General features: G+C 59.3%; 4 protein-coding genes across 6 annotated transcripts in view; 1 reads left to right on the top strand and 3 right to left on the bottom strand.

Annotated features, from left to right (window-relative positions):
- The window catches only part of NLRP6 (NLR family pyrin domain containing 6), a 177172-nt gene that overhangs the window by 72039 nt on the left and 78015 nt on the right, over nucleotides 1-27118 (bottom strand). The gene's annotated exons all lie outside the window — the stretch shown is intronic.
- LOC101875917 (interferon-induced transmembrane protein 5-like) lies at nucleotides 25-1572 on the top strand. Its single transcript, XM_005139588.3, has 2 exons — nucleotides 25-652; nucleotides 1190-1572. Exons 1-2 carry the CDS (start codon nucleotides 509-511, stop codon nucleotides 1400-1402), a joined length of 357 nt encoding a protein of 118 aa, XP_005139645.2. The 5' UTR covers nucleotides 25-508; the 3' UTR covers nucleotides 1403-1572.
- Nucleotides 2536-13010, bottom strand: PGGHG (protein-glucosylgalactosylhydroxylysine glucosidase). Of its 2 annotated transcripts, none has more exons than XM_034061495.1 (14): nucleotides 12993-13010; nucleotides 12438-12702; nucleotides 11686-11932; nucleotides 10108-10549; nucleotides 9241-9360; nucleotides 8651-8782; nucleotides 8250-8361; nucleotides 7391-7463; nucleotides 6843-6979; nucleotides 6115-6248; nucleotides 5913-6008; nucleotides 5345-5442; nucleotides 2775-2989; nucleotides 2536-2694 (listed from the first exon to the last, which is right to left on the bottom strand). In XM_034061495.1, exons 2-14 carry the CDS (start codon nucleotides 12688-12690, stop codon nucleotides 2630-2632), a joined length of 2124 nt encoding a protein of 707 aa, XP_033917386.1. In that variant the 5' UTR covers nucleotides 12691-12702; nucleotides 12993-13010; the 3' UTR covers nucleotides 2536-2629. The 2 variants fall into 2 exon arrangements, with proteins under 2 accessions (XP_033917386.1, XP_033917387.1); XM_034061496.1 differs by lacking the exon at nucleotides 12993-13010 and having other exon boundaries at nucleotides 11686-11790; nucleotides 11827-11932; nucleotides 12438-12690.
- Nucleotides 18651-26828, bottom strand: PSMD13 (proteasome 26S subunit, non-ATPase 13). 2 transcript variants are annotated; one of them, XM_034061535.1, is made up of 14 exons: nucleotides 26724-26798; nucleotides 26520-26560; nucleotides 25948-26026; nucleotides 25218-25252; nucleotides 25087-25142; nucleotides 24677-24720; nucleotides 24398-24484; nucleotides 23454-23625; nucleotides 22953-23032; nucleotides 22749-22874; nucleotides 22229-22291; nucleotides 21100-21180; nucleotides 19971-20087; nucleotides 18651-19339 (listed from the first exon to the last, which is right to left on the bottom strand). In XM_034061535.1, the coding sequence occupies exons 1-14, from the start codon at nucleotides 26781-26783 to the stop codon at nucleotides 19244-19246; spliced, it is 1137 nt and encodes a 378-aa protein (XP_033917426.1). In that variant the 5' UTR covers nucleotides 26784-26798; the 3' UTR covers nucleotides 18651-19243. The 2 variants fall into 2 exon arrangements, with proteins under 2 accessions (XP_033917426.1, XP_033917425.1); XM_034061534.1 differs by lacking the exon at nucleotides 26520-26560 and having other exon boundaries at nucleotides 26683-26828.

The following is a 27118-nucleotide window of genomic DNA, read 5'->3' as shown; positions in this document are numbered from 1 at the left end:
AACAACAAAGCAGAGCTTCGGTAGCACAACCGCATCCTGCCACAGCCCCGACCGCTTCCCTGAAGCCCGAGCACATCCCGGTTCTCAGTTCCCGTTTAACGCCTCGGGCGCTGCCAACGAGGGGTTTTCCCAGCCAGGACCATCAAAGGGACCGGGCTGGAGCAACCGGTGTGAGCCGGAGCCTATGGCACCGGGGTCAGACCCCTCGGGGTGGGGGTCACTTGGGCTCACTCACCCCATGGCTCCATCCTCCCCGAGCCTCTCGCTGGGTCCTCGTTGCAGGGAGCAGGTTGGATGCAAACCCCATGGGCTCACACATCCCAGCGTGTGTGTCCCGTGTCCCGTGTCCCAGCCAACCGAGGGACAACCACAGCCCTGCCAGGGCTGTAATTCCCAGGTTTATATATAGAGGAGCCGCAGCCGGGGGCTATATAAGGGGCGGCCCCGCTCCGCTGCCGCAGCCGGGCTGGTGCCGCCGGAGAGCCGCGGGGTGCCCCTCACCGTGGCCATGGACACCTCGTACCCGAGGGAGGACGAGCGCAAGCGGGACCCGTCCCCCCTGCCCCGAGACCACCTGGTCTGGTCCATCTTCAACACCATCTACATGAACCTGTGCTGCCTCGGCTTCGTGGCGCTCGCCTTCTCCGTCAAGGTACAGGCATAGGGGACCCACGGGGGGTGTTGGGGGGACCCACGGGGGGTGTTGGGGGTACCGGAGAGACCCCCCCCCGGTGGTGATGCCAAGGGATGGGCTGCCCGAGGAGAGCAGAGCTCGCCTGAGGGGCTGGGAGGGGGACCAGAGCCCACCGCCCTCAGGAGACTGATGGAGGTGACGATGTAAAGATGCCCTACACCTTTCCTGACGCCTGTTAGCAAGGCTATGAGACCCCCTTAGATAATCACAGCTCCTGCTACTGCTGGAGGACCGACTGCTGCGTCCAGAAGGTGCTGGGTGCTCCAGCCCCTGCATGGGCCCGACTGGACCAGGGTGGAAAGATGGGGGAAGGAAGGGCTGGAGCCGGGGGGGCTCTGGAAGAGCAGGAGGGAAAAGAGCAGGGAGCAGGGACGGCTCCAGCCACGCTCTTGGCACTGCCCATGGGCTGCGAGAGGCACAGCCACGTAGCCCGGTTGGGGGGGGGGGAACCGAGGAGGGCACATGGGCTCTGCTGCCCCATCTCTGGCATTGCAGGCACGGGACCGGAGGGTGGCCGGGGACGTGGAGGCCGCTCGGCGCCTGAGCTCCAAGGCGCGGTGCTACAACGTGCTGGCCACAGCCTGCAGCCTGCTGCTGCCGCTGGTGCTGGCCGCGCTCGCCATCACCGGAGTCATCCACCTGGCCCAGCTCGCCCAGGACTCCGTCGGCTTCTTCACCTACCAGCTCAGCGACGGCGAGGACAAGTGATGGGGGCAATGGGCTTATAGAGACCCCTTTGTGGGGCTGGAGCCCCCCCGGACGGTGCTGGTCCGAGGTGACCCAGCGTCATGGCCACTGAGCTGGGGGGCTCAGCCCCACTTCGTCCCTACCGCAGCAGTGCCCAGCCCCACGGCGCCCGGCCCCACAGCTCGGTTCCACCTGCCTTCACCCTGTGTGCAAGCACACAGCATCCCCTCGGCAGTGCTGCTCATTAAACATCTCACACTTCACAAGCCTCTGAGTGCCTTTGTGGTGTGGGGTGGGGTGAAAGGGACCCTGTAGACATGGGGGTTTCATGCTCTGATGGTGCAGGACAAGCCATAACCCCCATGATGCTCAGTGCCACCCACCCTAAAGCAGCCAGAGGCCAGTGGGGTTTTACCTCCAGCCCCACACACACCCAGATGGAGCCCATGGAGCTGTCACTGGGATGAAGGGATGTTGCCCTGCTGCAGAGAAGTGCTGTTGATTAGGGGTTGGGTGACTGGTGATGAGGCCTGACCAGTGTAATTACAGGGCAGGGGACTCCCTTCTCCTCCTTCCCAAAGCATTCCCACATGCTGCCTGCGGCTGGGAGCGGCCAAGGGGCTTTATATAGACTGCGGGATCCAGCCGAGATTCCTGGGGTTTGCTTGGAGAGGACAGACCCAACCAGGCTGGGAATGAACTGACATCCCCACCCTAACCCAGCCAAGGGGATGCTGCAGGGACCGCTGCGAGGTGCAGGCTGGGTCTGGGGTATGGTGCCCCCATTTGCACGTGTACATGGGCACAGCCCTTCCCTTTCCTGCCCTGGGGGCTCCTCAGGAAATGGGAAATGCCTTAAGCCAAGACACTGCAGGACATGGCAGTGACCAGACCGGATGCATGGGCTGCTTACAGGGATGCTCAGTATCCTGGAGCTGCTGCCAGCGCAGCCAAGGTGACAGCTCTGAGCCCACCACCCATCCTGAGGCCACAGAGCACACACAGCCCCGAGCCCACCACCCATCCTGAGGCCACAGAGCACACACAGCTCTGAGCCCACCACCCATCCTGAGGCCACAGACACACAGAGCACACACAGCCCCAAGCCCACCACCCATCCTGAGGCCACAGACACACACAGCCCCATGGCACAGACAGTTTATGGCCCAGCCTGGGACCCACCTGCCCCTTCCCTCTGCTGCCATCCTCTCTTCAACTGCTCCTGCTCCGGCACAGAGCAGCTGAGGTTCAATCGGTGCCAGGGGATGATCTCTGGATCCATCCGGCAGCCGCGGGGACCGAGATCCTCTGCCCTGCAACAACCCGAGTCTGAGCTATGGGATGTCCCCCCATGGTCCCCACTGCAGCAGCAGCCCCAGTGCTGGCACCACACCTCTGTGCAGGGGCAGCCGCTGCCCCGACTGCTCCAGCACCACTTCCAAGGGCAGAGCCGGAGGGTCCTGGGTGCTCTCGGTCACTTCAATCCCCATCTCCTCTCTGGTGATGCTGAACCTGAGCTTGTTGCCCAAGTAGGAGACACCAGAGATGTTCAGCTCGTGGATGTCGTCGGGAAAGGCAGGATCGAAACGGAGGTTGGACCTTGTGATCCTGGACAGGCAGCAGCACATCATGGTTCTGATACAGACATTGACACAATGCAGGCTAACTACAACCCTGAGATCACACCGGGATGTCCCTCTTCATGGGGGTCTCAGTTCGGGCTGAGGAGCCCAGCATCAGCCCAGCTTTGGCTGCTTTCAAACCCAATGCCTCTCAACACTGATGTGTCTGGAGGAGGAACAGACCAAAGCTTATCATTTATGGGAATTCCACCCTGATCTCCACCGGGATCCATTGTTCATCCAGGATCACAGCTCTCCTGTCTGGTCATTACCTGCTGGGAGCTGTGGAGGACATTCTGGGTGCTGTGAGTCCAGGTGAGGCTCGAGGCCGTGTAACAGCTCACAGAGCACAGCAACACAGGACACACAGACACAGACACACACACACAGACACAGACACACACACACAGACACAGACACACACACAGACACACACACACAGACACACACACACACAGACACACACACAGACACAGACACACACAGACACACACACAGACACACACACACAGACAGACACACACACACAGACACACACACACACAGACAGACAGACACACACAGACACAGACACACACACAGACAGACACACACACACACAGACAGACACACACACAGACACACACAGACAGACACACACAGACAGACACACACAGACAGACACACACAGACAGACACACACACAGACAGACACACACACAGACACACACACACACAGACACACACACACACAGACACACACACACACACACACACACAGACACACACACACACACACACACAGACACACACACACAGACACACACACACACACACACACACACAGACACACACACACACAGACACACACACAGACACACACACAGACACACACACACACAGACACACACACAGACACACACGCACACACACACAGACACACACACACACAGACACACACACAGACACACACACAGACACACACACACACAGACACACACACAGACACACACACAGACACACACACACACAGACACACACACAGACACACACGCACACACACACAGACACACACACACACACAGACACACACACACACACACACACAGACACACACACACAGACAGACAGACACACACACAGACACACACACACAGACACACACACACAGACACACACAGACACACACACACACAGACACACACACACACAGACACACACACACAGACACACACACACAGACACACAGACACACACACAGACACACAGACACACACACACACACGCACACACACAGACACACACACACACAGACACACACACACACAGACACACACACACGCACACACACACACAGACACACACACACACACACAGACACACACACACAGACACACACACACAGACACACACACACAGACACACACACAGACACACACACAGACACACACACACACAGACACACACACAGACACACACACACAGACACACACACACAGACACACACACACACACACAGACACACACACACACACAGACACACACACACACACACACACACAGACACACACACACGCACACACACACACAGACACACACACACACAGACACACACACACAGACACACACACACACACACACACACAGACACACACACACGCACACACACACACAGACACACACACACACACACAGACACACACACACAGACACACACACACAGACACACACACAGACACACACACACAGACACACACACACAGACACACACACACAGACACACACAGACACACACACAGACACACACACAGACACACACACACACAGACACACACACACACACAGACACACACACACACAGACAGACACACACACACACACACAGACACACACACACAGACACACACACACACACACAGACACACAGACACACACACACACAGACAGACACACACACACACAGACACACACACACAGACACACACACACACACAGACACACACACACAGACACACACACACACAGACACACACACACAGACACACACACACAGACACACACACACAGACACACACACACAGACACACAGACACACACACACACACACAGACACACACACACACAGACACACACACAGACACACACACACACAGACACACAGACACACACAGACACACACACACACACAGACACACACACACACAGACACACACACACAGACACACAGACAGACACACACACAGACAGACACACACACACAGACACACACACAGACACACACACACACACACACACACAGACACACACACACACACACACACAGACACACACACACACAGACACACACACACACAGGTCTCACCTGAAGCCAGTGTATCCGAACAGGATGGCTTGCAGGAATCCACCCATCCCTGTCAGGAAGTTCACAGCTCCTGACCCATCCGAGTTCTCCACCCAGATCTGCTCCAGCAGAGAGAGGGAGGACTCAGCACCTGCACTGGCACCTGCATTGGCACCTGCATTGGCACCTGCATTGGCACCTGCATTGGCACCTCCATGGCCCTGGGGGCTGCATGCACTGACTGCAGTCACCATCACCTCTCTGGGGTGCTGCAATGCCCCTGCCCTGCTGCCCACCCTGCACTGGGGGGTCTCTGGTGCATCTCCAAACGTCACCATCCCATTCCCTGTTCCCTTCCCATCCCTGGCAGCAGATGGAAGCTGTTGGGATGACACCAGCCCAGGGCTCTGTAGGAAGCTGATGCCCCCTTAGTGCTATTGGGAAGCACTCGGAGAGGGGACCAAGTGTGATAACACAGCAATAACCACATGTACAGCCAGCACAGAGCCTTGTGGTGTCCCTTGGTGTGATGTGACCCATGTGAGAACACCACAGCAGAGCCACGGGTGGGACACAAACCCCAGCTCACCTTGAAGGGCTCCGTGATGTTGCTGAAGCACTTGTTGAGCAGGGCCTGGGCTCTCTGCACCTCCTTCAGCTCCAGCCAGCCCACAGCAAACATGCTCTGCAGGAGGAGCCACAGCTGGAACCGGAGCTTCCAGGTCCCTACAACCCGAAGCAGGTTGGGTTCCATGGGTCTATGAGCCCCACACAGGCTCTGCCCTGCTCACCCAGGTCATGGCCGGTCCATGCAGCTCCGTGACAGGCTCGTACATCTCCAGGTCGTTCCTCCGGACCTGAGGGCTCATGGGGTGCATCAGTGGGAAGCCCAGCAGGACCACGTCCGCTTGTTTCACCGGCTCACCTGGGGATGGGGTCAGTCAGGCTGTAATTCCAGCCGGGAATAACCACAATTCCAGCCCAATGGTCTCTGTAGTGACACAGGAACAGACCCGGCACACAGAGACCTGCACAACAGGCACCACATTGGGGGGAGGCAGAGCACAGCAGAGCAGCAGCCCATGGTCTGCCTTGGGGCTGTCTGCTGGACGCGGTGTTGAGGCAGGACACAGGCTCAGCTCTGACTGACAGCACCCAGGATGGTGTCACCCAAACCTCACTGCAAAGCAACAGCTCCCAGGTCACCCTGCCCCTCACAGGGACAACAGCGGCACCAAACTGGGTCACTGGAACCAGCCTCCTCCCTGCAGAGGCTGGAGGGTAACACACAGCAGGAGAACACCCATCTGCAGTGGGGTCACAGCAACCACATCACCACAGCCCAGCACCAAAGGTCTCATCCTACTCTCCATGTTCCCAAATTCCCCAGTTTTACCAGCCCACTGATGAGAAACGAGGAGCAAGAGGCAGAACCAGGCTCTGCATGGGGCTGAGTGACACCAAAGCCTTGAGCCGAGCACCAGCTCCTGGGCTCACCCATCCCTGCCAAGGAGCTCACCGGGGCTGTAGCCGTCGTACTCAGGGTGATATCCCTTCCCCGCATCAAAGGGCACTTTGATGCTGCTGGCACAGCACAGCCACTGCTCGGGCACCGGCATCCCCAAGTCCTGAGCCAGATGGGCTGCAAAGGTCAAGCTGAACAACACTGCACGTCATGGATGAGGAATGGGAGCCCCGGGGGGAGCAGTGTGAAGGGAACAGAAAGAGCTGATTGAGCTGCAGAGAAAGGGCTCTCAGAGAACAGGGCTCAGAGCTAAAGCTGGGGCAGGAGCTCTCATTGCTGGGGTTGGGGTCTGCTCCTCCAGCCTCAGGGGTCCCCCGCTGCCTGCCCCTATGGACATCCCATAAAACACAGGGAGAGGAACCCTCCTGTGGCTCCGGGGGCAGCTGGGATGAACCTCCATGGGACAGCTCCTCCTGACCAAGGGCAGGCAAAGGGGAGCAGCTCAGAGGTAAGGGAAGCACAGGAGGATGCATCCCATACAGGATCCCAATTGCTCCCATCCCTGCCACAGGAAGCAGGAGCCCATGGGGTGCGTGTGTTACCTCCGCTGGGCCACAGCATTGGTGTAAGCAGAGTTGTCAACGTGGCAGTGGTGCTCATCCGGGGGCATCACATCTGGGGAGAGCAAAGGGAGAGGGGCTGGGAGGGGGCAACGGGACCTGTGCCACAGCCCTGGCACCTCCCAGCCCATCAGGCCACCAAGCCCAGCTCCATCCTTTGGTCCCCATAGGGACCCTTCCCAAGAGAACAGACATTCAAACACATGACTCCTATGGGAGCACTGGGCTCACCTCCAGGATCTGCACACCAGAACCAGCCCACAGCGACCCCATGGCCTCCTCCATCCCATGGAGACCCCTTCACCCTAACCCAGCCTTGCTCCTCCAGACCCTCCTCCCACAGACCCCCCTTCACTTCCCCTTCTCTCCCCCAGTGCCCCCTCAGGGCCAGCCTGGGCTGGTTCACACACTGTGCTCCTGCAGGACAGCCGGTACCCTGCCTGTCACAGCAGTGGCTGACCTTGGTCAGCATCAACAGCATCAATGTGTCCTGCAAGGGACCTCCAGGGGTTTCAATTCAGGTCTCTCAGGGAAGACTTGGAGCTAAATCCTCTCTAAAGCCCCTGCACTCTGTGCCTCCCATCACAGCAGCAGAGCTGAGGGCATCACCCACACCTGTGGCTCCAGCTTGTGCCAGCACAGAAGACATTTAGAGGTGTCCTGTGAGTGGGAAGGGGCTGAGAGACTCAGCAGCACTCAAAGAGAGCTGAGCATCCTGTGCTGTGTTCGCATGGACACAGATGTTATCCCTGAGATACCCCAGAGGGCAGCAGCCACATGCTCCAGTGCAGGTCTGAGCCTCTGCTCATATCCCATCCCTGCAGACAGGCCTGGCAGGTACCTCGGATGTGGTAGCACTGCTCCTGCTCGCTCCACACCATCCTGCTGCACCAGTACTGAGCCACAGCACACACCAGCCGCCAGCCTCCAGCCTCCGTGAACAGCCTCTGGTCCTGTGGAGCCACAGCCGGAGGGATGCAGGGTGTGATGGAGGCAGCCCCAGACCCAGCCCAGCAGCAGCACAGGAGCTCTCAGGAGAGGGATGCAACAGGAGGACAGGGCAGAGAACTGGCCTGGCTTGAGCCAAGAGGATGCTGAGCGAGGACAGAGCAGGCAGGGCTGGAGAGGGACCCGGAGGCACCACTGATGGGAGCAGAGAGAGAGCTCCTGTGGGAGCAGTGACTGATGGAGCAGCACCGGAGCCGGCACCGGAGCCAGCACCGGAGCCGGCGCCGCCGGTACCTGTGTGGTGTGGTAATACTGCTCGAAGGCCACCAGCACATCCCCGGTGACGTGGATCTCCTGAGCTCCATAGATCTCCTCGGGACAGACTTCCCGGCCTGTGGCTGCGCTCTCCCATGGGAACTTAGCACCCTGCCAGGAGCAGAGCCCTGCTGAGACCGGAGCCCAGCAAAGCCTCAGCCCAGCACCTCCATCCCCGTCCCCATCCCCATCCTTGTCCCCGTCCCCGACCCCATCCTCATCCCCATCCTCATCCCCGTCCCTGTCCCCGTCCCCATCCTCATCCTCGTCCCCGTCCTCGTCCTCGTCCCCGTCCCCGACCCCATCCTCGTCCCTGTCCCCGTCCCCATCTCCATCCCCATCCTCATCCTCGTCCCCATCCCCATCCCCGTCCCCATCTCCATCCCCATCCCCATCCCCGTCCCCATCCCCATCCCCATCCCCATCCCCGTCCCCGTCCCCATCCCCGTCCCCGTCCCCGTCCCCATCTCCATCCCCGTCCCCGTCCCCATCCCCGTCCCCATCCCCATCCCCATCCCCGTCCCCATCCCCGTCCCCATCCCCATCCCCATCCCCATCCCCGTCCCCACCTCGTAGCCTTGCTCCCGTGCGTTGTGCAGGGCTCCTTCCAGCGTGCGGATCCGGTATTCCAGCATGGCTCGGGCAGCCTCGGGATAGAACAGGAGGATGTTCGGGAATATCCAGGTCTCCTGGAGCAGATAGCAGGGTTCTGTGGTGGGCACCCAAACGCTCCCACCTGTTCACCCTCCATCCCAAATGCTGTGACTGTGATTTTGCTACTAAAGGTGCCATTCCTTGGGCTCAATAGGAGGGATAAATCCACATGGAACATGTCTCCTGCTCACCCCACACAACCGAGCTGAGCACCCACCACTGTGACTGCCCCAGAGCAGGTCCCCTGCCCATCCAGCTCACTGAGCACACCCCAAACCCGTGTTCAAAGGCTGAACATGCCCATCACAAAACCACTTCTCTTTCCAGTGCTTCAGGGTTTGCTGATGCCACCAATGCTGGGAGGAGAAAGGCAGGTTCCAACCTGCTTCCTCTTAAAGAGCTGTTGGTGGCTGTGCTCTGCACTAGTCACTGTGGCTACCAACCTGAAGTATCCCAGCCCCAGACCTCAGTGTGGGGAAGGGGAGTGCCCTATGCTGGGATCTCACCCCCAGTGTCCCTGCAGCGCCCCAGGCACCAGCTTCAACCTCGACAATTCCCTTTGGAGTGAGAGACACCCAGATGGGACATTCTGGGATGGGGCTGGGCTGTTTGAATGGAGCGGGATGGAGCTGGAGAGCATCCTCCTGCTCGGGAGCATCCTGCATCCTGCTTGGGGCAGCAGAGCACCCTCCTGCTCAGGGCAGCAGTACAGCATCCTGCCTCCTGCTCAGGAGCATCCTGCATCCCTCTGCTGTGCCAGCCCCGTACCCGGCAGCACTGACCTGGTCCCAGAAGACGTGACCCCAGTATTCCTCCCCACGCGCGCCGTTGGCCAGGCCACCGGGGCTGATGCCATGACTGATGCCATAGCCGGGCAGGGCCGGGTGTGGGGTGATGGAGCTCAGGAGGTAGAAGAGGCTCCCGCGCAGCGCCTGCCGCAGCCGCAGGGGCCCGGTCAGCTCCACACCACAGCCCTGCCACACTGCAGCCCAGGCTTGGGCATGGCACCGGTGCAGGGACCCTGCAGCCGCACACGCCAGGCCCTGGCTGTAGCTGCCCTGGGCACCCTGCTCGGTGCCAGCCACGGCTGTCAGGAAGTGCCAGCTCTGCTGCTGCTCCTCCACAGGCAGTGTCAGTGCCACCGGCACCGGCGTCCAGAGCATGTGCAGGGCAGGACGGGGCCCCCCTGGCACCTCGGGAACCAGCGTCCTGCCATAGACATAGCTGTGGAGACAGAAGGGGCAGGGAGAGGGGAGCAGAGGTTGTGGGGCTGGAGCACATCCCCATGGGCACCTGACCCGGCACCGAGGCCTGGCTCCGGCTCCCATCCAGGATGGAAGCTCCATCATCCCCATGCTGCAGCCCCAGAAATGAGACTGGAATTCACTGCAGCCGGTCCCCAGTCCCAACCAGGACTTGTAGAGGTCATCCTGAAGACAACCACATCTTGTACAGGTCATCCTGAAGACAACCACATCTTGTAGAGGTCATCTCTGGTCTTTCTGTCCCTACAACTGATGCACACAGCTTCAAGGACATGGTAATGTCTTAACAAGTCCTTTATGCTAAAACTTGGCAGACGTGGGGCTCTAACTGGGGTGGGTAACTCAGATGGAACACTTGATGTGGTTTATTCAAGGACAGCCTGGGAAGGTTGAGCTCAAGGATGTCAAGAGTCAAGATGCCTCAAAGATGTGGACAACCTGGCAAGAAGGTACCAGGTGCTGGAGGCCTCAGCTGAGCTGGCTTCATTAGACCACTCACAGGTCAAGAAGCCCCTTGCCCAGGTTAGAGACCCCAGGCCGAGCACATGTGAATGGGTCAGCGGCTGCCCAAGTTCATTATGGTACACGTTAACTAGTAACCAGTTGCTGCCCTCAGAACCTGCTGGCTCAGCACTGGCTTTGTACACGAGCAGGATGTGACTCGGGGCAGTTGACTTCTGGGAGCCCTCCCAGCACCCAAACCCGTGTGGATCCAGACTAAACCCTCAGTGTGCCCCATGTGTGTGAGCTCTGGCTGCTGGCACCCAGCACTGGGCTGGCACCAGAACCTCCTCCAAACCACTGCCATCCCAACCCCATTGCTGTGCAATCACACCCGGCCCTGCAGCCGTCGTTGCCCCTTTCCATGCCAGCAGCAGGAACAATGCTGGGCTGGCAGGGAATGGATGTGTTTCTGTGCTGGATTTGGGGGGTGTTTTACCTGCCCCCCATGAAGAAGCAGGTTTGCATTGACCTCCATCCCACCCTGCCTGGCTCCAGCCTTACTCTTGCTGTGCATCCCCTAACACAAGCAGCACAGTGCACAGCAGCCCATGAAGGATGCAGTCAGGGCCAGGTCCCCCTGATCCAACTCACTGTGCTCCCTGGAAGTCGGGTCCCTGTTTCAGGTCCAGGTCCTGGCTCTTCGGCTCAAAAGGAGTCTGGAGCTGGATGGTGATGGGTTGGGTGTTGTGAGGTGACCTCTGGATGGTGACGGGTCGGGTGTTGTGAGGTGACCTCCGGATGGTGATGCTGACAACCAGCAGGTGGACAAGGGAACAGTGAGCATAGATCTGCTGGGTGGCCACGTAATCTGCTGACCGGAGCTCATGGCTGAAGGTTCCTGTGAGCACAACAAGAGCCATCAGCCTTGGGAACCACCAGCACCTGATGCTCTGCCCCACACCCCCCATTCTGCCCCTGTTTACTGCTTCCTACTGGCACAGGAACTGCCTTTCCCAGGTCCAGAGCCAAACACAGCTGTTGACCAGACACCATTAACACACTGAATCTGGTCAAGCCACTGGGGAACGATTTGTGCCATACAATGTTCCATCAGGCTTTATGATTGTTTGCTCAGCCTGGCTCCAGCAGGGACTGGTACAGCCTGGAAATCACTCCTATCCTCACAAGGGGAACTTCCCACCTGCTCCAATGATGCTATGGAAGAACACCCTCAGGCAAGCAGAGAATGGGGAGAAGGGAGATGGGGCCTTGTGGAAGAGGCAAAGAGGCTTTAGCTTCCAGAAGAGAGGCAGCAGCTGGAGGGGAGAGCGACGGGTGCCCACAATGAAGACACACAGGGAGGCAGCAGGACCAGGACAGCCCTGCCCGGCTGCACCATGTACCCGTGCGGGTGTCCAGGGTGAAGGTCTCATCCATGCCGGGCTCACCGGGCACCACCATGCGCACGTTGGCAGGGCTGGGTACATCGGCACGGTGTGTGTCACCCGCGGCACCGCTGTACACACCGCTCACGTGCAGGGTGTTGTGGTACACACGTGTGCCCAGGTAAGCGTTGGTGACTGTGGCCAACAGCCGTGGGTCCGTGGGCAGGGAGGAGGAGGAGAACACAGCCGGGTCCTCGCTGCTGTCAGCCATGGCCTCACCAACCTGCGGTACAACATAGGGTCAGGGAAGGGGGAAGGGGCACAGTGGGGCTGAGCATGGCCACAAGTGAGGCCAGCTCCAGCCCCGGCCCCATACTGAGTCCCCATTGCTGTGAGCATCCTTCACCCCCCATCTCCATCCCAGCGCCGGGGCAGGCGCATCCCCTCCTCCTGCAGCTCCTCTCCTTCCTCTGTGCTCCAACCACATCCAGCTCACCCAAACCTCACTGAGCACTGAGGGCTTCAGCTCTTCTCCAGTTCCCCTTCTGCTACCCAACCCTGACAGGTTCTCACCAGCACAACCCAGACACCTTCCTCTTCCTCCTTCCTCTTCCTCCTTCCTCTTCCTCTTCCCCCAGCGCTATTAAAACACTGTTCTGTGGCCTCTGCAGCTCCCGTGCTCACTCCTACACCTCGAGCTCAGCCTCAGTTACTGTCTGGGGTAGGGCACGTTTATAACTATACATACAAATACATATCTTTATATATATTTATACATGTAATGATCTATAAAGATACAGACATTTATAAGAAGCACCTTACAGCAGGGAGCTGCAGCCGGTGCAGGCACCGCCGGGAACCGCAGTAACACAGGACGGATAAAGCAGGACACCCAGGAACACCCCAAGCCCGTCCCGAGCACCCCAAAACCCGTCCCTGGGCACAGCGGCTGCTGACGGCCCCGGTGGGTTCCTCAACCAGGGCTGAATGGGCACAAAACTCCTGCCCTGTCCCTGGGAACTGCGACCCAAACAAAGGCGAACCCAGAGGGGGCGGCTCCGAGGAGAGGGTGGTTCCAGCTCCGGCTCCGAGGAGAGGGTGGCTCCAACCCCGGCCCCGGCTCCAGCCCCGGCTCCTGCCCCTGCCCCGGCTCCTGCCCCGGCTCCGACCCCGGCTCCGGCTCCGGCTCCTGCCCTGGCTCCGGCTCCTGCCCCGGCTCCGGCTCCAGCCCCGGCTCTGCTCCGGCTCCAGCCCCGACTCCTGCCCCTGTCCCGGCTCTTGCCCCGGCTCCGGCTCCTGCTCCGGCCGCTGTTCCTGGGACGGAAGTTCCCCGGCAGAGAAGGAAGGAAACCACTTTTTTCCCCTCCTCAAACAACCGTAATGGTTAAAGGGGGCCCGGGCCGGGGGGGGCCAGCGGGGGAGGAGGAACCGGCACCGGAGCAGCGCCCCGGACACAGCGGCTCCCGGTGCCCTGAGCCGGCTCCTGCAGACGGACCCGAGCCGCATTCCAGCTTCGGGTCCGGTTCCCGTTGCCTTCCCGTGCCCCGTCTGCGGCACGAACCGGAGCTGAGCAGTGCCAGGGAGCTCCTGCTCCAGCATCCGGCACCACAGGGCACCAGCCCTGCTCGGCACCTCCTGTCGCTGCCACAGCCCCGGCATGGACACGGATTAGGGTTAGGGTTAGGGTGCGTGCACCGAGATGTCCCCAAAGAGGTCGCAGACCAGAGAATGGGTTGAGTGGAAGGGACCTTGAAGCTCCTCCAGCCCCAACCCCTTCCACTGGAGCAGCTGCTCCAACCCCTGTGTCCAACCTGGCCTTGAGCACTGCCAGGGATGGGGCAGCCACAGCTTCTCTGGTCACCCTGTGCCTCAGCACCCTCCCATGGAAGGATTCTATCCTTGAACCTAACCTCAGTCTCCTCTGTTTCAGTCTGAACCCAAGTGGAAGTAACAAGGTTACACAGCCTTGTGGTCAGTGTAATCCATAGGTACTAATGATGTAACCTGTGCCATCTGCGTTTCCCAGCTGCAGACACTGATCCTGACCAGCCCTAGAACTGGAAGCAACTACTTTGAGCCCAGATGCAGCCGCCAGAGCTTAAAGGGCTCATGTGGGGTTCACCCCCTCACACCCTGCGCACATCTCATGCCCCTTACATCAGCCTCCAGTTTTTACCTGTAGCATTTGTGACTTTCTACCGTCATTCCCAGTTCCTTTTCCCACTTTATATGGAATCTTAGAATAGTTTATGTTGGAAAGGACCTTAAGATGGTGCAATTCCCACCTCTGCCACTGGCAGCGTTATGGGAAGAAGGTCCCCAACCCGTTGAAGTTGTATGGGAGGTACCCGTTCAGCTGCAGGCGCACGGGGCATTGCTGCTCGACACTCATGCGCATCTCAGCGCCGTTATCCCTCTACATCTCCTCTCTGGACTCATACATATGTATTTAGTTGCACAATATGCCTATAAATATTCATGTTCTAGCCCCGCGTATTATAATGAGCTCAGAGGCTCTCCACGCATGCGCAGTGCCTCCTGCTGGCCTTGGGCAGGGCTCTTCAGATGAAGTAAAGGAGTCTTCCTCAGTCCTGCACCTTTTACCCCTGCTCCTCGCGCATGCTCCTTAGGAGCTCGGATGGGTCTGGTCCATGTCCGGCTGATGCTGCAGCTCCCAATGGGGGTTTGTGTCCTGGTCCTGCCTGGGGAGGCACAGTCAGTGGGTGCTGAGCCATCAGCTGCTGGGCGAGCTGTGTAACTGAAGCAATACCCATTGTACAACCCATGGACATCTCATCTGACCCCTTGTACACCCCCTGGACATCTCATCTGACCCCTTGTACACCCCAATGGACATCTCATCTAACCCCTTGTACACCCCATGGACATCTCATCTGACCCCTTGTACACCCCCTGCACATCTCATCTGACCCCTTGTACACCCCTCTGGACATCTCATCTGACCCCTTGTACACCCCAATGGACATCTCATCTGACCCCTTGTACACCCTCTGCACATCTCATCTGACCCCTTGTACACCCCCTGCACATCTCATCTGACCCCTTGTACACCCCAATGGACATCTCATCTAACCCCTTGTACACCCCTTGGACATCTCATCTGACCCCTTGTACACCCCCTGCACATCTCATCTGACCCCTTGTACACCCCTCTGTACACTTCATCTGACCCCTTGTACACCCCCTGCACATCTCATCTGAGCTCAGCCCCTCCTGCAGCAGCTTCAGTCCATTCCCATCCTGAACCCTCTGGTCCAGGTGAGGGCTGAGCCTGTGGCTGCTGTGGGTTCACACCAGGGGTGCAGGAGCCTCCTCCAGCCCACGGGGACAGCACTTCACCCGCAGTGACCCAGCAGCACGGACGCGGCTGCCTCTGCCTCTCCAATGGACACTCAAAGTGCTTCATTCTGCAAACCCCCCCCCCAGGCACGGCCAAGCTCCGAGCATCCGATCCCGAGCAGGGGCAGAACTGCTCCTGGGCAAAGAGCTCCGACCTCCACAGACCGGAGCCCATCGGAGCTGCAGCAGAGGCTGCTGCCACCCTGGGTCCCCTGGAGCTGCAAGGGGAGGGAGGCACATTCCCGACTCCAGGAGGGACAGCTCCAGGTAGCTCCATGCGGGCTCCACGACGACGGGAGAGGACACGGCCGGGTCCGGGTCATCCAGCACAGAGGGAATGTGTTGAAGCTGAAGGGGAACCCTAAGGACGTGGAGCTGCTGCAGTGAGCACAGAGGAGGGCATGGAGCTGCTGTGAGGACTGGAGCAGCTCTGCCATGGAGCCGGGCTCAGGGAGCTGGGCTCACCACACAAGGAGGAGCCTGAGACCGTGTGGGTTTGAGCCCATGCAAACACTGGGCAGTGACGGAAGATGGGGAAGCTCCACCACAGATGGGACGAGCATCAGTGGTCCCATCACCACTATGGGCAGAGTGGTCCCATGCCTGCTCGCTATGGGCAGAGGTCGGGCAGCGCAGCAGAGCAGCTCAAACCAGCACATTGTGCTCTGAGTGTCGATGAGTTTAATAAGAGAGAGGGAGGTCTCACAGAGCCCCACGGCCGGGCCCCACCTCACTGGCTGGGGATGCAGGTTCTGACCTCCCACACTTGTGGGTGCTGCTGAGGGAGAGAACTGAAGGAGCAGTGAGTGACTGGGACTAGCTCCTGCTCAGGGGATGGGGCTGCTGCACCCTTTAGAGCTGCAGCTGCCAGCGGCCCTGTGATGGGGATGGGATGGCCCCATGGCAGGGATGGGGATGGGATGGCTCTGCCCAGTGACAGGGATGGGGATGGGATGGCTCTGCCCAGTGACAGGGTTGGGATGGCTCTGCCCGGTGACAGGTATGGGGATGGGATGGCCTTGCCCTGTGACGGGTGTCGGTGACAGCAGTGACAGCCGTGACGGGCCAGGCAGCTGCAGTTACAGGAGCCGTGTCCCCGTGTGCCAGCGCCATGCTCGGGCTCCAGCACAGCTCCCGGCTCCTGACCACGGTCCTGCGGCCCCTGCAGGTCCCCAGAGCTCACCTCAGGTCCCATCCACCCGAGCACCCGCTCTCAGCTGCCGTGAGTACTTGGGGGGGGCATCGGCTCCATGGGGACAAAGGGGGTCTCCATCTCCATGGGGCAAAGGGGGGGGCTCCAGCTCCATGGGGACAAAGGGGGGCTCCAGTTCCGTGGGGACAAAGGGGGAGCTCCAGCTCCAGGCAAGCAGCAAACTGGTTTGGGGCGTTCTAAGGCAACAGGGGAGGGGGGGAGGGAGGACGGTGCCCCCCCCCCCCCAGCAGGAGCACCCCCTCCTCCCCTCTTCAGGCTCCTCCTGTTTGACTCCATCCTTTGAGCCCCTCTTTTACCCTCCGGGTTCAGGGCCCTGCTACAGGGAGGCGAGGCCGAGGCACAGCCCAAGGACCAGGGACGGGGTGGGAGCAGCCCCAGCCCATGCAGGGACAGCCCCAGCATTGCCCCCCCATGGAACACTCACCCCGAGCTGGTGTCCCCAGGCAAGGGGAGCTCCGAGGGGTTTGCACCATAACCCCTGCTGGCTCCGGCCTGGGGACAGTGCCAGGGGCAGTGCCAGGGGCTGGGGCACCGGGAGCGGCAGCGACGGCAAAGTCATCTCAAAGTCAGGAGCAGCTGCGGGAGCCGAGCCCAGGCCCGAGGCCAGGGATGGGGACGGGGACAGGACAGGGGCAGGGACAGGAGCGAGTGGCTGCGGCCCCAGCCAGGGTGGCCAGATTGGGGCTGACACTGACCCTGCTGTGCCACTGACCCTGCAGTGCCATAGACCCTGCTGTGCCATAGACCCTTCCTTCCATCTCACAGCCCCTCCATGTCTCCCCCACAGGAACAAGCCATCGCGTTTTCCATCATGTTCGCCTGCTTCATGGTCCCAACAGGCTGGATCCTGGGAAACATCGAGCACTACAAGCACAGACCCGAGTGAGGAGCAGCAAAGCATCACCCGCAGCCTGGTGAGAGCAGACATGAGTGGACCCAAGGCCACAGGATGGAGCCTCACTGGGGGGGAGCCCTTGGGCTTTGCTCATTAAAGTTCAGTTCATATTGAGGGGGTCGGGTTTGCTTCAGCTTGTCCATAGGGCTCTGATGTGACCCCTGCTCGGGCTCAGGGGTGGCCCTGGCAGTGCTGGGACAGGTTGGGCTCCAGGATCCTGAGGGTCTTTCCAACCTCACTCATTCCATGGCTCCACAAAGGTGATTCCTTTATGAGGCTGCAGCCTGGAGCTGTGCTCTCCATGGAGCTGGAGCTCCCCCCGCACGGGGCTGACACCAGAACACAGCACTGACAAAGGAGCAAACTGGTTAAATCCCAGCAAGGAACCACTCACAGGCTGCAGGGACATGGCCAATGGCCCAGAGCAGAGCTGCATGTCTGACGTGTCCCTTTCCTGCCCCAAACACAGCTCATTGCCCACGTTACCTGCTAGGGAAGCAGCAGTGGCTCTGGAGCCAGCACCGCTCCAGCATCCTGGAAACCTCCTCATCTTTGGCCTCCTTTAGGGCTTTTCCACCAGGCACTGGGACCACAGCTTCCCAGGGGAGCAGAGCACAAGGTGCTACCCGCTGAGTAACCCATGAACCCCACTGGTGGTGATGGGCTGTGCAGATCCCTTGTGCCTCCCCCGGAGCAGAGGCTCAGTGCAGGTGCTGGGACACAAACACAGCTCCAGGTGAAAGGGAAGGCAGAGGAGTTTATTCCAGTGCCTCGTGGGAGCAGTGCTGGGAACACAAACCCCCGAGTGCAGGAACCTCTTCCACAGCACAGGAATCCCAGGACACCCTCTGCGGGAGCAAACTCCCTCTGCCAGGGAGGAGGGGGGAGCAGGAGGCTGCTGCCGTGGGGCAGGGGCAGCTGTGCCCTCCTAAGGCCAGTACCACCACCGAACACCAGGTACAATGTCAGGCACTGCTCCGGAGGCCAGTACCACCACCAAACACCAGGTACAACGTCAGGCACCACTCCGGCTCCCGGAAAGGAGCTCCCGCTGCCCCTTACCCAGCAAACAGCCTCTGCCCCGTGCCAGGCACCAGCACCCATCCTCCCACAGCAGTGTGGTGAATGAACCCCTGTCCCAGAACAGGATGGGACCCCCAGGCCAGTGCCGTCCATGTGAGTCATCAGGGAAATCTCACTTCCAAGCACCAAAGGCTCACACAGCAAAAGGCCACTTACTCCTCCCAACAAGCCTCAAGAGCTGCTCCCCCCTCTCCCCCCCCAGTATAATGCAGTACAGTCAGTGGTGAGTGCTGCTGGCACCAGGATTCCCTGTCCCGGGGCAGTGCAGGGGCTCTATGTCAGGATGTCATGGGCTTGGTGCTCCACCAGCATCTCCATGCTCCTCACGTCCGTGCACCAGAACTCCAGGCGATCTTTCATCCCTTTGATCTGCAAGGCAAGCCCACAGCAACCTCAGTGTCCACCCTCAAGGACAAACACCCGAGATGCCAACAACTGCCATGTGCAGAGGAAAGATGCTCCTGAAGAGCTTACACTGTCAGAACAGCAATGGTTGAAGTTAAATGGAGAGGCACAGAAGGGATTGTTTGCAGCCAGTGATCCATGTACTGATGTGTTGGGGTTTTGAGGTGAAGGCCCCTGCATGGCCTCCCAAAACGTTAAGAGGATGCACCTGAGACATTCAGCACCTTCATCTTTACCACCCTCAACCTCTCTCTTGCACCCACAACCCTGACGCTCCAGAACTGGTTCATACATTAAGGCTTGAAGGTGTCTGCATCCTTCTGGAAAACCCCCAGCACTTGTGTTCCATGGTGCTTCCTGTGGCTTTCAGAAGTGTCACTGTTTGCTCCTGCTTAGTGCAGCACACACAGTGCAACACACACAGGGTAAAGGCTAAAGGAGGATGGCAAAAGGAATGGGGAAAAGCTGATCCACCTCCTCCTGCCCTGAGCATCCTCAAGAGCACCAAGGAGACCAGTGCCCAAGCACTGACCCCCCCCCCAGCCCTCCCAGTGCCCTCACCCACCACACACCAGTTGTGCCTCTGTTCCAGTACCTGTTGTAAGTCCAGCACACGTGGCTGCACCCACGTCATGTGCACCCTCTTGTCCACTTCATCGATGCTGCCCTTCACCAAGCCCACTGAGAGCGCCTTCATCACCAGCAGCTCCACCTGAAACCAGCACAGACAAGTCCAGGGCACAACTGGGAAGCATCCATTGCCCAGAGGAGCAAACCCCTGACCTCGCTCTGCCTTGGGAGGTGTTCAGCACCACAGCAGAGCCAGGAGCTGCTGCAGCTGCTCACACCCCTCTCCTGCAGGCCAGGATCCTGCCTGCAGGCTCAGCTGTAACTACACAGCAGGTTCCTTTTCCCTATGAGTAGTTTCACTTTCTTTTCCCTGAAATCCAGGAAGAATGAGGGAATTGGGAACAGTCAACATGGATTTACCAGGGGTGGGATGTACCCGACCGATGTGGTGGCCTTCACATGTGGTATTCCCAATATACTCTGGGGGAAGGAGCAGAGTCTGGGGTCAGCAGGAGCCACAAAGGGAACCATGTCCTGGTGACTCTGCTCTGCAAGTGCTGAGTGAAGCTGCATCACTGCATCAGTTCTGCATCACCCACTGCAGGACTGGGGGAGCTCAGCCAAGGGCCACCAAGGCCCTGGCCCTGTGAGGAAACCTTTGTTCAGCCTGGGTAAGGGGCTGCTTGGGGGCACCTCCCCACAGTGGTCCAGCACCCAGGGACATGGAAGATAAGAGGAAGTGTTCTCACAGGGATACACAGTACAGGACAGAGGCCACAGCAGCGTTTCCTGCAGCTCAGACCCATCTGGGTAACAGCAGGAATCTCTTCACCATAAGAGACATGAAACATTGGTGACATTTCCCCTTGCTGGAAGCACTCGAAGCAGGCAGAGCCCTGCACAGCCTAACCCAGTGCCTGCTCCAGAGCAGCTGGGAAGGGATGACCTGCAGAGCTCTCCTGCAGCCCAACACCAGCACTGAGGATCCTCAGAGATGTGTTAACCAAGAACCAGGAGCACCAAAGCAGCTGATCCCTTCCTCCAGAGCTCTCCAAAGCACAGGAGCAGGGAGAACACTTCAAACCTCCGGGAGCAGCTCCATCCAGACCCCCGAGAGCCCCACAAGCACCACTGGTGCCTGCAGCTGAGCTCACCTCGTTCACGGTGACTTTGGCACTCCTGGCAATCTCCTCGAAGGTGAGCTGCCTGTGGTTGGCTGGCCGGGTGAAGGTCATCTGCAGGCAGCAAACAGAGAACAAGTGAGACCCCAGCCCCGTGCTGCCCTGCTCTGCCTGCCCCAGCTCCTGCTCTGCCTGCCCCAGCTCCTGCTCTGCCCACCCCAGCTCCTGCTCTGCCCACACCAGCTCCTGCTCTGCCCACCCCAGCTCCTGCTCTGCCTGCCCCAGCTCCTGCTCTGCCCACCCCAGCTCCTGCTCTGCCCACACCAGCTCCTGCTCTGCCCACACCAGCTCCTGCTCTGCCCACACCAGCTCCTGCTCTGCCCACACCAGCTCCTGCTCTGCCTGCCCCAGCTCCTGCTCTGCCTGCCCCAGCTCCTGCTCTGCCCACCCCAGCTCCTGCTCTGCCTGCCCCAGCTCCTGCTCTGCCTGCCCCAGCTCCTGCTCTGCCCACCTTAACCAGGATGCTGCAAACACTGATGTGAGCAGAGAGGAGCAGCACCCCTGCCTCCTGCACACACACACACACACCCAGCCCCAGGACACACAGAGCACAGCAGCCAGGCCTGGAACACCTCAGCACAGTCACATCCCTGAGGTAACACAGGACCTCTGGGGTCACAGGAACACACCAGAAGTGGAATGTGCACACACATTAACATACACACACATCCACACACGGGGGTACACAAACGTGTTATGCTTCTGATAACTCAATATTGAGTTTTGGAAGAGCCAGGGCCAGGGAGACAAAGTGACAGAAAGAGTTTGAAACTGTTTGGAATGAAGATTTTCAGTGTGTTTTAGAAACCTGTTTCTGGAACACCCATTCACAAAGTCTGCTCCTGCCTTCCCCATCTCCACACCCTGCCTGAAGGAGCTCACCCCCTGGGACTCCGCACACAGCAGCAGCCTTTCCCCAGCACCACTTGCCTTCTGGCACCATCTACAGGCAACCTTGGCAGCCAACTACAGAAACCCAGGAGCTCCAGTGGGATGGGTGAAGGAGCACAGCAGAGAACACCCTATTCCACCCCCACCAAAGGCAGCTGGAGCAGCCCCTTCCATCTCCCACATCTCTGACAGGCCCCAGCTCCTGGCTCACCTCCATTAGACACAAGAGCTGAATCTTCTGCAGCAGCAGTGCTTCATTTGCAGCCAGGTCTGGCTGGAAGGGGATGGAACAGAACAAGTAAGTTCATCATTACTTGGACACAAGGTAACCTGTGAACTACAACTGTGTCAGTGAGGTCTGGGACAGCCAGAGCAGTCAGCACCCAACACCACACTCCTCAAGCCTCCCAGAACACAAGGAACAGCCACTGTCTCACACTGGAAGCAGTTCCAGTACTGGGAGTGAATGGCATTATGGAAACGACATCAGGGATTATCTTCCTCTGTAGGACCACATGATGGGTTTGCTTTGCCCTTGGATCACCAGAGATCTCTTTTACTTCTCTCAATGAACCAAGCACAGAGGGAAGCCAAAACCGACCACCATGTATCACAGTGAAAGCAGCATCACTGTGCTGCACCTGAAACCACACCAGTGACCACAATTCCTCAGGCATTCTCCCAGTGAAGACCCAGTGTCCCTCTGTAACCAGTGGAGCAGCCCCGCTCACCTGCTGGCCCCACGCTGCCTTCAGGGCCTGGAAGGTCTCCACGTTCCCACTGTTGAAGGCATAGAGGGTGTCAATGAGCCACTGGCGGTCCGTGCTCCTCAGGGACTCCAGGACAGGGTGCATGAGCTGCAGCACAGGCAGGATGGTGTCAGTGGGGCTGAACCAGCTCCTGAGAGCAGCTGGAGGGGTGAAGCAGCAACTCACCAGCTCCCCAAAGTTGTAAACTCCTTCTCCCAAGAGCCCGGCCAGCCCCAGGGTAAAGGCTCTCTCCTGCTGCTCTGACGCTGGGAGGAACACAACACAAAGCAACAAGTGGATCAGTGGGGATGAAGCAGCACCAAAGCCTCACCAACCTCAGCCTCCTCTCTGTGCCTGCATCAAAGCACTCCCAGCCTCCTCCTCCCCAAGCCTGAAGCTCAGCCTGCAGCAGCCCCAGCCCAGAAGAGCCACTCTCTGAATCTATAATGAGGATTTGGGGAACTAGAACCAACTCTTCTGCTGAGGGCACTTCCTCCCTCCCATCACCTCAGGTTAGCAGCACAATCCTACTCAGCCAGTTCTTCTTGTGGGCTCCTCTTTGTAGCTAACCCCTGGCCCAAGTACAGCCAATTCAAAATGCATTGAGAAAGCACCAGTGCCTTCACTGAGACTGAAGGGGTAAAGCAGAGTGAAAGCTGGGGCTCTGGTGCTGGGCAGAGGAGTTACCCGGCAGGTCCTTGACGTCAATGCAGCCCAGGAACCGCAGAGCATCCTTGTAGTAAGAGGCATGGTTCCCAATGGTCTGGTAGTACTTGCTGGAGAGGTCATAGAAGCGGCTGTGCACCGAGGTCACCCCAGGGAGGTTGTTCAGCATCTCCTCCACCTCCTCAATGGTCTCCTGCAGGAGGGTGAGGACCTGGCTGTGACAGGTGAAGGTCCCTCACCCCCCCAGTCACTGTGTAAAGGCTACAGCAGCCTCGTGTGGGCCACAAGTAAGAGCCATGTGGTAGTAAAGAGCAGATGAGGACACAGCCACTACAGAGCACTAAAGATAAAGCTGTGGTGTTCTCCTCTTACACACGAGTTGGGTAAGTCCACAAAGCAAACCCAAACCTCCCAGAACACAACCCTGCAGCTGTACCTGCAGGTACAGACATGCTTTCCATGTACTTACACCCACCAAACCCATCAAACCTGTGCTTGCTCTGAGCAGCATAACACTGCACTGCATGAAAACTCATCTCAGGTTTCAGAGAGGGCTCTAAACAAAGCCAGGAGATGAAACCCCAACGTGTTTAGCACAGGGAGGGATGCACTAGTCCATGGTCAGCAGCTCACCAGCAAGCAGTAACACTGCTGAATGCATGAGAGCCTCCAAGCTGGAACAGATCGAGGTGTTTGTCCTCCCCAGTGGTGCACATCAATGCTGCACTAAGCATCAATAACCAACAGTGCCTCAACTGCTGCATCAGGACCTCACTGAAACCTCAGAGGTTTGGCCAGAAGCACCCTATGTGCTTCTATATGGGCTCTATGATGAAAGGCAGAAGTGCAGGTCCTCCTGGCAACCCCAATCTATCATCATCTCACCCAGACCAAAGCCCAGCACCAGGCACAGCCACACTGGTGTCACTGCCCCACACCACCCAACCACGCGAGCCCCCCCTCACCTTGGTGACCTGGAGGTCTCCAATGTTGAGCTTCAGTGCCCCAATGGCTGTTTTACACAGGATGACAGCTTCATCACTGCTCTTCACCTGCAGGGCACAGACACGTGCTCAGAGCTGCCCCAGCCCTGCAGCATCTGGTAACTGCTCCTGCACTACAACACAGAGCTGCAGTGGTGTCCTCCAGCCCTGGTTTAACACACACACATCCTCCTCCCTCTGCTGCCCCACAGATGCCCCCATGGAAAATGATCCCTGCAAGTGAACTGCCAGAGAACTTACCTTTTCCCGAGTCTTTTCCAGGAAAGTAAGAGCCACGTTGGGATCTGAAGGAGAAGGGAAAGCAGCAATATCAGGGATTCCTGCTGGAACTAAACCTCAGCCTACAAACACTGACTCATGAAGACTGGAAGGTGTTTTCTATAGTTCCCTGCCCAAAGGTGCTGCTCTCTGCAGCCTGGGCTTGCTGCTCACCAGCCTTTCCTCCAGCAAACAGCACACCCACTACTCCATGTAGCAGCAATTACACCTTCTGAGTTGATGTCCCCCCTTTTCAATACCCCAGCAGGACAACAGGCTAACGCTAAAGGTTTACCTGTTGCTATTAACCAGTTAACGGCTGTTCCTATTAACTGGTAACTTCACAGCACCCGTTGTCACAAGCAGTGTGAGCAGGAGGTGAGGACACTTACCTGTCATCTGCCTGACCACATGGAGGATGATCTCCACCAGGGACAAGGGGTTCACCCTGGAACACAAAGCTCACTGTCAGGATGGTGTCAGGCAGCAGGAGGTGACTGAGGGCTCCAGCAAACACACTCACCTGTGCTCAAACTCGCTGATGAAGTTCTCATAGAGCTGCAGGCACAAAGACACCAACAGTCAGGGCTGGAGCTCCAACACCCCCTTCACTGTGCTCCATTGTCCCCACAAAGCACAGGGCACCCAACAGGGATGTGTGCTCTGTACAGACCCCAGGAGCCAGAACCTGCTCGTTTGAGCCAGTTCTGGCCCTGCAGCCTCCTCCTGCTCACAGGGAGAGCTCCAGGATGCACCACATCCAGCACCTCCTGCTCTAGGCTGGCCCCTGCTGTACAACAGGCACTAAGGCTTTCCCAGTGCTCCCTGCACACATCCCAGAGAGAATGAATTCCATATAGACCCATGGCTCTTTGTCATGGGAATAACCACCTGGGATTTCACCCCAAGCCCACAGAGCCCATGACTCCATGTGCACCCAGACCAGACCTGACTGTGCTGAGCGTGTGCTTATGGCTGTGAATGGAAGGAGCTCCCAGCGGGGGGAACAACCTCTCACATACCCCAAAGCATCCGTGACCCCCCCAGCCCATCCCATTGTAACAACAGGGAAGAGGAAGGCTCCCCCCGCAACACCCCCACAACCCCTGCAGGGAATGAGATCACGGAGTCCTTTAAAGCTCCTCAAAGGGACACCAGCCCCAGGTCCTGCGGCTCCCACCAGGCACCGGCACGAACCGGGCCCAGCACCGGTGCCGTCAGCCCCACTGCAGCCCCACAGGAGCAGTGCTCACCTTGATGAGCCCATCCCCTTGGGCGAAGCAGGGATCCTGCACGAAGTCCAGGACCTGCAGGGTCAGCTGGTGCCAGAGCCTTCGGGAATGGGAACCGCTCCGTGAGCTTGGGCCCTGCACCGGCTCCGTACCCCGCACCCGATGTTCCCATCCCAACATCCCTGTCCCAACATTCCCACACGCGACATTCCCATCCCGACATCACTGTCCTGACATTCCCACACCCGATATTCCCGTTCCCACATCCCTGTCCCGACATTCCCATACCCGACATTCCAATCCCAAAATCCCACACCCGACATCCCTGTCCCGACATTCCCACACCCAACATTCCCATCCCAACATCCTTGTCCCGACATTCCCGTCCCCACATCCCTGTCCCGACATTCCCACACACGACATTCCCATCTCAACATCCCTGTCCCGACATCCCCATCCGGACATTCCCACATCCCTGTCCCGCCGTTACCCACAGGGACAAAGCCCAACGGCCTCCGCTGCCTCAGCCCCCCCGGTGCCCCCCCCGGTACCCCCCCCGGTGCCTCAGCCCCCCCCGGTGCCCCCCCCCTCACTTCTTGCTGTAGAGCTCCTCCAGCCGGTGCCACACCGCAGCCTGTCCCGGTGCCCCCCCCGGTCCCCCCCCCTCACTTCTTGCTGTAGAGCTCCTCCAGCCGGTGCCCCCCCGGTGCCCCCCCGGTGCCCCCCCCGGTGCCCCCCCCGGTGCCCCCCCCTCACTTCTTGCTGTAGAGCTCCTCCAGCCGGTGCCACACCGCAGCCTGTCCCGGGCCTGGGCTCTGGCTCTGGCTCTGCTGCAGGAACCCAGGTACGTCCTTCATGGCGGCGGCGGCGGCTCCGGTGCAGGCCGCGCTCTGCACACTCACTTCCGGCCGCGCAGGGCACGCCGGGTACCGTAGGGCTCCGCGGTGACCCCCCCCCCGGGGCCTGCGGTAACCATGGTAACGCATCACGGACCCCGACCCCCCCCCCCCCCCGCAGGGCCCCCCCCGCAGCCCCCGCACCGGCTCCGAGCGGGGCCCGCACCGGGACCGGACCGGGGGGGGGGGGGGGGGGGGTGAGGGCTCCGCGCTCGTACTCGGGGCACTGCGGTAACGGGGAGCGGGGAGCGCGGCCATGGAGAGAGGGGCGAGGCGGGGGCTGCTGGCGGCCGGTG

Source organism: Melopsittacus undulatus, chromosome 4 (genome assembly GCF_012275295.1).
Source record: "Melopsittacus undulatus isolate bMelUnd1 chromosome 4, bMelUnd1.mat.Z, whole genome shotgun sequence".
Taxonomy (NCBI): domain Eukaryota; kingdom Metazoa; phylum Chordata; class Aves; order Psittaciformes; family Psittaculidae; genus Melopsittacus; species Melopsittacus undulatus.
Note: the sequence above shows the minus strand (reverse complement) of the source record. Positions and strands in the feature narration are given on the sequence as shown.